At 37.0% G+C, this 11,802-nt stretch overlaps 1 protein-coding gene across 2 annotated transcripts; it reads left to right on the forward strand.

Annotated features, from left to right (window-relative positions):
- The first annotated feature begins 1,108 nt into the window (after positions 1 to 1,108).
- On the forward strand, positions 1,109 to 8,120 carry slc52a3 (solute carrier family 52 member 3). 2 transcript variants are annotated; one of them, XM_046870357.1, is made up of 5 exons: positions 1,109 to 1,525; positions 4,181 to 4,341; positions 4,458 to 5,549; positions 5,940 to 6,063; positions 6,319 to 8,120. In XM_046870357.1, the coding sequence occupies exons 3-5, from the start codon at positions 4,534 to 4,536 to the stop codon at positions 6,529 to 6,531; spliced, it is 1,353 nt and encodes a 450-aa protein (XP_046726313.1). In that variant the 5' UTR covers positions 1,109 to 1,525; positions 4,181 to 4,341; positions 4,458 to 4,533; the 3' UTR covers positions 6,532 to 8,120. The 2 variants fall into 2 exon arrangements, with proteins under 2 accessions (XP_046726313.1, XP_046726314.1); XM_046870358.1 differs by having other exon boundaries at positions 1,109 to 1,414.
- Positions 8,121 to 11,802: the final 3,682 nt, after the last annotated feature.

Consider the following 11,802-nt stretch of genomic DNA (forward strand, 5'->3'; position numbering starts at 1 on the left):
CTCCCCATTTATCCTGGCTTGGGATTAATGGGGAGAGTTGCGTTGTGTCACTAAGAGTGGCTGGGGTTGGTTCCCTGACCGGGGATCGAACCCGAGCCGCAGCAGTGAGAGCGCTGCATCCTAACCACTAGACCACCAGGGACCAACTTATAGCTTAGCAACATTTATTTAAAAGTAATGTTTGTATACTTTTGGCCCACGGCCCTAAACCAAGTTAGATTTTTGACACTGGGCTAAGTGCTGAGCTTTTTGTTGGCATACTTAGTTAATAATAACATCATAACAGTTTTATAACTTGCTTCACAAAATGTAACTTTCAGGCTTATTAGTAATTGTGATATATGTTTAGCCATGATCGATTAAACAAAACAAAGTCAAAATATGAAACCTTCATAATCAGCTTTTCAGTTTGTGCTTGTTCCAAGTCCAGTGATAAAAAAGCAGTTCAAGTGTTTCACAACAAATTTTAAAAGTATCCACTAGTAGTCAGACCTGATAAACTGAAGCACAACGTTCTTTGGATGTTGTTGGTCGGCCAGCCACTCCTGATAAAGGTTCTCCACTGTTCCATGTTTTGCCATTTGTGAATAATGGCTCTCACTGTGGTTCCGTGAAGTCTCAAAGCTTTAGAAATGGCTTTATAACCTTTTCCAGACTGATAGATCTCAATTACTTTCTTTCTCATTTGTTTCTGAATTTCTTTGAATCTCGGCACGTTGTGTAGCTTTTGAGGATCTTTTGGTCGACTTCACTTTGCCAGGTAGGTCCTATTTAAGAGATTTCTTAATTGTGAACAGGTGTGGCAGTAATCAGGCCTGGGTGTGGCTACAGAAATTGAACTCAGGTGTAATAAACCACATTTTTAATAGGGTTTAAAATTAATCTTCATTTAAAAACTGCATGTTGTGTTCACTTGTGTTATCTTTTACTAATATTTAAATTAGTTTGTTGATCTGAAACATTAAAGTGTGACTAACATGCAAAAAAAAATAAAGAAATCAGGACACTTAACACTTTTTCACACCCCTATATATATATATTTGAACTTTGCATGTATTGTAAATTCTACTGCAATTGTCATATACAGAATACATATACTTGATATGGTGTGTTTACACATACGATCTCTCAAATACCTCCACACCTGTATGTAGACAATGTGTATAGAAAGGATCTTCCTACTACGGTCATTGTTTCAGAACAGCAAAAATGATTGGATTGGCATGTCTACTTTCTTTGTACAGTATCCATAGTGGTGCAACACTGTTGTAAATGCAGTCATAAAAATGGGGTTAATAATGAATTATATGCTACACTAGTAGTAAGTAGGAAGGAGTTGCTCCTCCTGCAATACTCCTCAACTGAATATGCGAGGGCAGGATGGTGGAGCTACATTGTTGTATTCTTCCTGAAGGTGTGTTGGAGTATTTATTTCCTTTTGTTGCAGATATTATTCAACAGTGCTGTGAATTTGTGTGACCCCACACAGGACTTCTGGACTTCTTTTCTTCTACTATCTTAAACTGTGAGTAAGACATTTATGAGCTGATAGTGGTAAAATAAGAATGTGCGAAAATAGGACTTGTATAGTGGCTTATTTGAGAATTTGGGTAATATATATGCTTTAGTCACAAAAAGAAAGTATGAATTATAATCAGTGTGTGCACAGGCCAAGTGTAATGTAAATGACATTTGGTTCTGGGCAAACATTTACATTCAGTATTGTTTTATCTACATCCAGCGATCCTTACTTTTGTTACAAAGTTCTTGAGTGGGAATCTGAAGTAGAGGTCAAGTTACTAGAAAATCGTTTATAACGCTAATCTATTAGGTTAAAGATATAATAAACAATATAAAGCCAATTATGTTTTAGTCATTGTTGTTGGAGGCAATACAAGAAATACATGAAACATTGCTCTTTGCCTATGCATAGATCTCATATAATTATAATCATATAATCATAATATATATCATCAATATATAATCATATAATAATACATATTTCGCAATTTAGTCATTACATTGATTTAAATATTAGATTTTCTTAAAAGATTAATGTAGACAACAAAGTGATTATACAATATGATGCAAATGTAAACTTTACTGACCTTTTCTGGATTACACTAAGTAAAAATGATGTCTGTTAGATAGGTGTTGGGTTCAAATGAAGCCACCAGATCAACTTCAATGCACCTACAAGTTTCCGGAACTGTACTGCAGGACAAATGGCCTTTTTTTTTGATGAAGCTGTAGATTGTTAGATGTTAATCCAAGATTTTCCACAGTTTTTCGTTTGGCTTGAGAAGGATGTGATTTGCATGTTTTCCATTTTCATCAAACTATGCAGTAAGCCCTTGTGCACTTATTCATCCTGGAATAAACCACTCCCATCAAGATAGAAGATTTTTTTTACTGTACGGTAAATGTGATCACGCAGTGGAATGTTTAAATGATTTGTAGTGATTCTTCACTATTAGGAAATACTAAACTATGCCAGCAAAATATCACAGCATAACCACTGTATTTTTATTAATTTATTAATTTATTGCTTTAATTAGTTGTAGAGTGCTAAATAAAGCGTGCAGTGGTGCAGTAGAAAGCATTGTTCTCTCAGAGCTCCAAGGCCATGAGATTGACCTTAAACTTAGGTTGCTCTCTAAATATAACACATGCATAGTTTGAAAATAATTGTGAAAATTTCGTCTTATGGACTCCTAATTGCAGAATGTATTTACTGAGTAATGATGTAACATTAGTGCCAGTAAAATTGATAATCTTTATATTTACTGCGTTTCTTTAGATTTTGTCACACACAAGCCCTTATTGCATAATGTGGTTAATAAGTAATGAGAAAACACCAGAATCTGAAAGGAGACTTTAACTTGCACTCTGTAAATGTAATAAACACTTGAGCTGAAGCCCTTTCACCTACTTTTGGTGAAGTAATTCAGAGGCAAAATTCACTTTTTTTATAAAACTCACATCAATAATATTCACATCACACATAGAAACTGTGAAAGAAGTGATCTCAGAGACTGTGACATGGTTCATGAAACAGGCTGATTTGACTAATTCCGAAAGTGCTGATTTCCTGGAATTTTCACTTGCACCAATCAATAGAGTGTGTAAAAAACACATAAAACAGTGAACAGAGTTTTTTTACGCAGAGACTCCTTGATGATGAGAAAGTTCAAAGGAGAATGTCCAAGATGGTTTGAGCTGATACAAAATCTATGGTTGATAAAAAAACACCCTTTGCAACTTTGGTAATCATTAAATCATCTCAAAAACACAACAGCCCTTGAAGTCCAATGGCTATATTGTATACAAGTTTCCAGTCCTGTCAGCCCACAGTGGGCACAGGCTCAATGGACATTTGGATATTAGGGAAAAAACAGAACAAGTTTTTTTTTTCTCTACAGACTCTGTAATGTGCAAATCCCAGAAATTCAGCAGTTACTGAAAAATCTTACACTAGCTAATTTTGCACTAACAATCACACCATGGTCAAAGTCACCCAGACCATTTGTCCCTCTTCCAAGTCATGATATAAAAATTAACTAAATCTTTTCACCAGTATCTGCCTTATTTTATGCATGGAATTGCTGCCACATGATTGGATGATTAAATAATTTTATGAATGAGCAGGGGATACAGGTGTTCCTATTAAAGTGGTCAGTAAATGCATTTAATCTATCTATCTATCTATCTATCTATCTATCTATCTATCTATCTATCTATCTATCTATCTATCTAATTTGTTATTTTTTTCTTGGCATATAATATTATGTAAATAATGCTGTAATAAAAGAGGAATACATTAATTATATCTTTGTTAGTAAATGCAAGAATTTGTTTCCTCATGATTTCTAACAAGAATATGACTGACTTTATTAGCTCCAAAAATGTATGCACCACTGCCATTTTTTCTATTCCTGTATCCACAATTTGTTTTTTATTTAACTGTTTTAAATTATTTTTGCTTCTTACCACTTCTTAGTCTAATCACACTAGTCTGATCACAGAGTTTAGTATCTCCTCTCTCAGAACCCTATTTGACCCATATTCAGATTGTAGTCTAATTCTAATCTTATAAATATGGGCCATGTAGCTCCTGAGAGATGAAATTCAGTTCCAACAATTTTAAAGGTTTAATCCAACCACTTTTTCTTCTGAACAGTGGAACTGTTGAAAGTAGGACTTCCGACACCCTGAACTTCCTGTGATGCTTCTATGGGACCATGTTTATGAAGAAAAGCTTGAAACCATGCACCTGCTAAGTCTCAGCCTTCCAGTTATTTATGACCACTTTGGTCTAGTTGGCTCTACTTGAACAGCAGTGTAAGCATCTATGTAAAATCCCATGAGGGGACCTTTCCCTAACTTTTCAATAGTTTCTATTCTTAGTAAAAATCTCAAGGGTTGCCTTAATATTTATTGTTTTGTTCTTCTCTCAGGAGTGGTGGACTGATACCTTCAGGAAGCAAAGAGACCCATTTCTGAAACCTTAGCCTAGGATTCCACCTTCCCATAATGTCCCTGTATATCCATTTGCTGGCCTGCGCCTTTGGCCTGGGATCTTGGGTGGCCATAAATGGAATGTGGGTGGAGCTGCCACTAATCGTCAACATTCTACCAGAGGGATGGGATTTACCTTCATATCTTACAGTCATTATACAGCTGGCCAATATCGGGCCTCTCCTAGTTACCCTTGTGCATAAACTGTGTCCAGGTCGACTACATGAGAATCTAGTAATCTATGCAGTGCTGACAGTTGGTATATTAGCATGCATCCTTCTGACAGTATTTTGGGAGAAGACAACAGTGTTTTTAGGTCAACCAAGAAGCATGGCATTCTTCATTATCACTTTCTTTTTGTCTCTTGTGGACTGCACATCCTCTGTCACCTTCCTGCCCTACATGATGCAACTCCCGAACAAATACATCACCACCTACTTCATTGGTGAAGGATTAAGTGGCTTTTTGCCTGGGGTTGTAGCTTTGGCACAAGGGGTTGGCATGGCCAAATGTGTTGATGTCCCTGACCCATTATCAAACCTCTCAAACCCAGCACATGAGAACACCACTCTGGAAGCTCAGTACCTACATCCCAACTTCTCCACAGAGATCTTTTTCTCTTTTCTGGTGGTCATGATGGTGATAAGCCTTGGTGCATTTGGTTTGCTAAACCATGCCCCTCGAACGTTTACACTCTCCACTGAAGATCTGGTGTCTGAACCAGGGACAGTGGTAACAGTCAGTGGAGGTCTGGAAAACGAGGCAGCAAACAATTCAGGCAAGAACAATCAAGAAGGTGCCACTGTAGACCAGCCCAAGCCGCTGATAGTGAAGCGGTACTATTCCAATTACGAGCTCACCTTTATCTACTGCATGGTTGTGTGGGCGAATTGCGCAACCAATGGACTCCTGCCATCTGTACAAACGTTCTCCTGCATGCCCTACGGAAATATGGTCTATCACCTCTCTGCTTCGCTATCATCACTTGCAAATCCCATGGCCTGTTTTATCGCCATGTTTGCTCCCAAACGGTATGCTATAATATCATAATCACTTGACATGACCTGACATGATATTTTTTTATTGACCATATAAACAGTTTACACTCTTTGAAGAGTGTAGCTGCAGGGTTCTTTGGGTAATTAACACAAACATTTCTCAAACTTTGAAGTGTTCAACATGTTGGTGAATAGTGGTGAATTGATTAAATATTCGGACTACTGATTGAATGGTTGTGGGTACAATTTCCAGTAACACTGTCACTTTAAAGCCCTTGGTGAGGTTCATAAGCCTTTTATGCTCAAGCTGTGTATCAGTTGAAAGGTACTAGAATTTATTTTGCGATTCTTGACATTGGCCAAAGCAGTTAGTTAGCAGTAATTAGCTAAAAAACACCATTTCTATCTCATTATGTTTCCTAGCTCACTGGTGTTACTGGGTATTCTGTGCTTCCTTGGAACTGGTTGTGGTGGATACAACATGACTATGGCAGTCATGAGTCCCTGTCCATTGCTTCAAGACTCACAACTAGGAAAAACTCTAATTGTAAGTCACAAACCTATTGACCAGGGGTAGCCTCTTTGATAGTTCTGAAGTTCCCTGTCTAACTCCTTATAATTCTTCACACTTACTTTTTGTACACACATTAAGCAATTTGTCAACTTGTTGTTCTTGAAATTTTAACAAAGTGACAAATTCTTCTTTGTTTCTTGCACCAGTCCTTTGTCCTTTCACCAATATCTTCTGCTAAATGGTCTACATCTTAGTCAGTGTTATAATACTGCTTTACATGTGCTCTAGGTTCTGTCATGGATTCTCTTCACTGGCCTTCTGTCCTATATAAAGGTGATGGTGGGAGTCATTCTAAGGGACCAGAGCCATATCGCCCTGGTGTGGTGTGGAGCTGCAGCACAGGCTGGATCTCTAGTGGGATCATTAATTATGTTTCCCCTAGTCAGCATTTATCATCTGTTTAAGTCAGGGGATATGTGCAACAGCAAGTGCACACTCTGATCCATTCCTGTGAGTTTGCATAAGGAGCTTTATGTGTTTAAAAAAACAAATATTTGAATTAATTATGAATGATAACATTGTAACTGTAAATGTGTCTATGCTCCCTTTGTATAGTAGCAGTAATACATTATTGACACAGTACACAAGTCATGTACTTGAGTGGAAGTAGGATCATACTTGGTGAATTTTGCATATGCTATTATATAAATATTAGTTTATTCATCTTTATTAACTACTTTATCCTATTCGGGATAATTCTGTAAATAATGTAGAACTCCAACACGCACACACACACACACACACACACACACACACACACACACACACACACACATGCTGCCCTATTGTGTACTCAATAAATGGCATATAAGCATGTCATTACAAGTTCCAAAAATATTTTACACCTCATTAGTTTTGTCAACATTTAATACAAAAAAATATCACATATACGAAGATTGGTCCAAACAATTTTAATGTTTTTTCAATTATGTATTTATACTGAATGTAAATACAACATACTTAATATACACAATATACTCAATGAGGTTCACAGTCTTAGCCAAAAGTTCCTAAAATTGATATTTAAATGTAAATCCCCTGATCGAGACTCTGAATCTGTTCGAGTTCTAAGTCACAACAAAACTGTAACTTAAAGTATCACGGTATTGTACACATAGTAAAGCTAGAGACTCAAAGCACTTTTGTACGTCGCTCTGGACGAGGGTGTCTGTTAATGCCGCAAATGTAAATGCAAATGTACAATATCCATGTTTAAAACTTAAAAGTGTGCATTGCATGATTATGATTTCATTTTGGCAAGAATTCAATGACATTTCTGTTACGTAATATTTTACTTTGTTCTTTTTTGTTAGTGTGTCTGCAGTGGGATGTAATGAAAAAGAGTTACAGATTAGAATTTGTGTTAATTAGAAACAAAACCCTGCTCACATGCCTCTGCTGCAGGAGGCAGAAACAGATACATTTGCAGTATTTAACTGTAGGATTGATCAAAGATTTATGATGCCAGATGCTTATGTCCAGAAATCAGAATTTCTGTAACATTAATATTGCTGTTACGGTAAGCAAGCACCTAATTAATAAGCCGTCTTCATCAGAGGTGCTGGAGTCATCCTCATCCTAATCCTCATCTTCCTTCTGCTCCTCATCATCATCATCCAAATCCTCCTCCTCCTTCTTATCATCATCATCATCATCATCATCATCATCATCATCATCATCATCATCATCATTATCATCATCATCATCAACATTATCATCAAACCACTGCTGCAAGAGCTTATTTTCCAGACAACCTTTTGAAGTAGTCCTGAACTGAAATGGAAATTTCCCCTTAGGCTCCAAAAATCTTTTGAAAGCTGTAATTATTACTTCAGATTGGAATTTTAAATATGTAGCATGTCTTCATATTAACTCTGCATATGTGTGGCATAAAATTATTGGATTTGAATATTTTAGAGGTGTTTGGCTTGTGTTTTGAGCTCTCTCTTGAATCTTTTAAAATGTCACTATTGTATGCAATTAAAATCATTCCTGAACTACTAAATAGTGTCAGGAATATTTTGGACTTACTTATCCTGTTTTTATAAAAAAAAATTAGTCAAATTAAGGTTTGCAAAAATCAGATGAGTTATTTGTCTCTCTGGGGAGACCTTTTAAATTACTAAGTGGAATTCGATGACAAGTGTTTACTTATCTGAGAGGGTTTCAAGCAGAACCAAATTAGGATGCAAAGAACCCTTACCCTGTGGTAAATTGGTAAATATTATCAGTATTAGTATTAATTTTACTGTTATTATTATTTTAAATGCACAGAATTTACAAGTATGATATTTGGTCATCAATCATACACAATGACTATTGTGTTGGAAATAACCGGGGGGGAAAAAACACTATATCTACCACTAGGTGGCAACAAAGAATCACTTTGGTCTGGTTTGATTCATTACATAGAAGGTTTTAGCCACACACACAAAAAATCATATGCTGACGTTCAGGAGTAGTTCAAATAGCTCTATTTGGCTGTTTAGCTCTCACTGAATATCTTCACAGTACCTGCAAATACCTTCTTGCTGAAATCCAAACTCCAAAGCAAGCATTGGGAGACTGTGGTCCTCTCTCCAACTGAAGACGTGGGTGTGATAAAAAGTACATGTGCATTTGAGATTCACAGAGGTTGTGTCTATTTGGAGTGGCATAAATATAATTTTATGTTTATTTTATATTTATTTCCACAGTGCTTTTACATAGGATGAGGAGTAAAATGTGTGTGTGTGTGTGTGTGTGTGTGTGAAAGAGAGAGAGAGAGAGAGAGAGAGAGAGGTCTAATCCCTAGCCCCTGTCACTTGTTGACCCCATTAGGCTTTAAGATGATACAGCTTTTACTGCTGTTTCCTACAGAAGATGTCTCGATGAGAACTTGCCTCTCTGCTTGTGATTGTCCAGTCTACAGCTGCTCTGCTTCCTTTTCCCATCCACATGGGCACACGGGACTGTACTGCCTCATGGGAGGTGGGGGTGTGACGAACACACTGTAAGAGAGGTTGGTAGATTTGGTAGACAAATTGGTAGATTTGAATTTATAAAAAAAAAGTCTTGCAGCCAAATCAAACAGAAATGAAACCAGGCAACAATGAAAAATGCAATGAGGAATTCAAAAGCAAGGATGATTAACGATCATATAAAAGCATTAAGGACTTACAGGTTGGAAGCAATCACTGACACCGGAGCTTCCAGTAATTTCTGAAATGTAAAATGCTCTCAAATGTATGCTTTTTCACAATTCTCCTCATCACAATAACAGGTGGATGGTACTAAATGAGTGAGTAATGGGGGGAGGGATGTCAGCTGCTGACCCTGGCTTTTGGTCACTCAGAAATGCTTTACTAACCCAAATACAGGGTTTTAAAAAAGACCTCCAACCCCGTGCTAATCTTAAAGGTTAAAGGGTTACGGAGATGCCACATTCTCACTTTAGCCAGGGTCCCATGAGACATTGAGCTTCCCCTGGAATCACTGCTGCTACGTACCTAACAAGCTAAGAGAAAGACACGACTGTCTGGCACACCACAACACCCCCTATGCCATCAAACATTTTGACTGCAATTGTGCTAAACACCATAAACCCGATATCAGTTAAATGCATATAATTAAAGGAGAAATTTAATTACCAGTTATATTGTGTAGTATGAATCGGAAAAATATTTTTTAATGAATCGCTCCAATTTTTTTGTCTGCAGTCCACAGGCCTTTGCTCTCTATCAGTTTAGTGCAGATATTGTTCATTTACATTATGGGTCTGTTATCTCATTATCCTCTTGGCACTGTGCTCTGTCTCGAGTGCTCGATTGTGCTCCAATGAAAAACAGCTAAAAAAAAAAAAAAGAGCAGACTGTCACGATAATTAGCTTCATTCCTTGATTGGCCTCCCTTTTTCTGTCTGTGCATTTTATTGTGCTGTGGACGTATTGACATGCAAAGTGTGCAGTGTGGAAAGTGTATCATTTTCTCCCTGAATGTCAGATGGCCCATCATTCTCGCAGCTGGTCCGAGGGGCCGAGGCCACCTGGCTCCCCTCTTGCTGCTCATGTGGGACTGCAGCAGCCCTATTGAGGGGCGAGGGGTCCCCCTGAAAAATGCTGCTGCGAGGCCCATCTGCCACGACCATCCAACATCTACACAGCACTAACACAACCTCAGGCTTCCTAGACAATCTATGGCTCTCAGTCAAGCTCGGAGTCAATATAAATGCAATTTTCCTGTTTTTATTCATTAACTCTGACTTAATAAGAGCTAAACGTAGACAGAAGAATATGGATGATGTTTACTAATTACAGATTGGACTCATTTGACTTTTTTGCACCTGTGATGTGTAATGTAAAATGATCTGAACCATCAGGTTCTTCTACATGATATTTTGCACAGTTCAGTTTCTGCATGCTTATTTTACTACTATTTATGAATTTATGACCTTATACATTTTGCAATTTTGCTCATCTCTTGCATAGAATGCCACCAGTACATCCTCCTGTGCTGTCATATTCTGGGTTGCACCAGACAAAAAAAAAGTATATATATATATATATATATATATATATATATATATATATATATATATATATATATATATATATATATATATATATACAACACATAACACATATACAACACATACAATAGAGGCTGCAAAAAACTCCAAAATAAAAGCTGTAATTTCATACATACAAGTTTAGAATGATGACATTTATTCTGCATGGGTGATAATTGACATTTACAATATCGTTGAAATTTTTTATTTCCAGTATCACGACTGTATCTGCACATTGCTGAGCTTGTTTGAGAGTGAGACACGTTAAGCCTGAGCCTCCCCGGACAACACAGACAAACAAATTGATGGTTTGGTCATATAATGTCATTATACTAAACATTCTTTACTACTTTAGCAATATATCATAATAAAAATAAATATGTATACATAAATACATATTAAATATATATGGGGTAGTAAGGATTTTCCAGCTAGAAGAATGATGAGGCTGTAATATACTGTAGGCTATAGTTACTCCTGATTTTACAGCTCATCCTTTTGTTGGTATTGACAGGGCTGCTCATTGTTCTGTTTGTGTATAGTGCAGTTACTTTAGTTTATATGTGTAAATGTTTCCTCCCTCTGTTGTGCTGCACAGGTTCAGCAAAGGTCAGCACTCTTCCCCCGGGAACCTTTATACTGTGAAGGTTTACAGTACCACATATGGGCTCTGCTTATGGTGCGACACAAAAAGGGAGGGAAAGAGAATGTGTAAAGTCTTTGTACTGAGCTCATTATTACTCCATCATGTTGTCAAAAGCCCAGATTGGTCCAATTGTGCTCGAGGATAGCCTTTCAGCAAGAACCCACTATTTTACAATTTTACTGAATATTGTCTCTGGAGAAGCAGAGCAAGGATAGAGTTGTGTTTAATGAGGTGTAGTATGATACACATCATCTACACCTACATACCATTTGAATTAATAAGCACAATACTGAAAGTAAACACCACAGCAAACACTTTTTTGCATAATTGTGTCGAAACTTTGAGGCATTTGTGTCTATGAGGCCTTAATATTTTCACAATACCTACCATTAATAATTGCTTATATTAGTGCTACTGAGTTTTCAAATCTGACTGGTCAGAAAGTGTTGATTATTTTGTAACAGCTGCGCGGCTCTTACAATAGTTCTGTCTGCAAGGCAAAAGGCTTTATATAAACGCT

Source organism: Silurus meridionalis, chromosome 17 (assembly GCF_014805685.1).
Source record: "Silurus meridionalis isolate SWU-2019-XX chromosome 17, ASM1480568v1, whole genome shotgun sequence".
Taxonomy (NCBI): Eukaryota; Metazoa; Chordata; class Actinopteri; order Siluriformes; family Siluridae; genus Silurus; species Silurus meridionalis.

What these genes read in the sequence shown, in the direction of transcription:
- slc52a3 (XM_046870357.1), top strand. Translation starts at nt 4,534, where the DNA reads ATGTCCCTGTATATCCATTTGCTGGCCTGCGCCTTTGGCCTGGGATCT. An exon ending in GCCATGTTTGCTCCCAAACG is followed by an intron (nt 5,550 to 5,939) that starts GTATGCTATAAT and finishes TATGTTTCCTAG; the next exon opens with CTCACTGGTGTTACTGGGTA. An exon ending in AACTAGGAAAAACTCTAATT is followed by an intron (nt 6,064 to 6,318) that starts GTAAGTCACAAA and finishes CATGTGCTCTAG; the next exon opens with GTTCTGTCATGGATTCTCTT.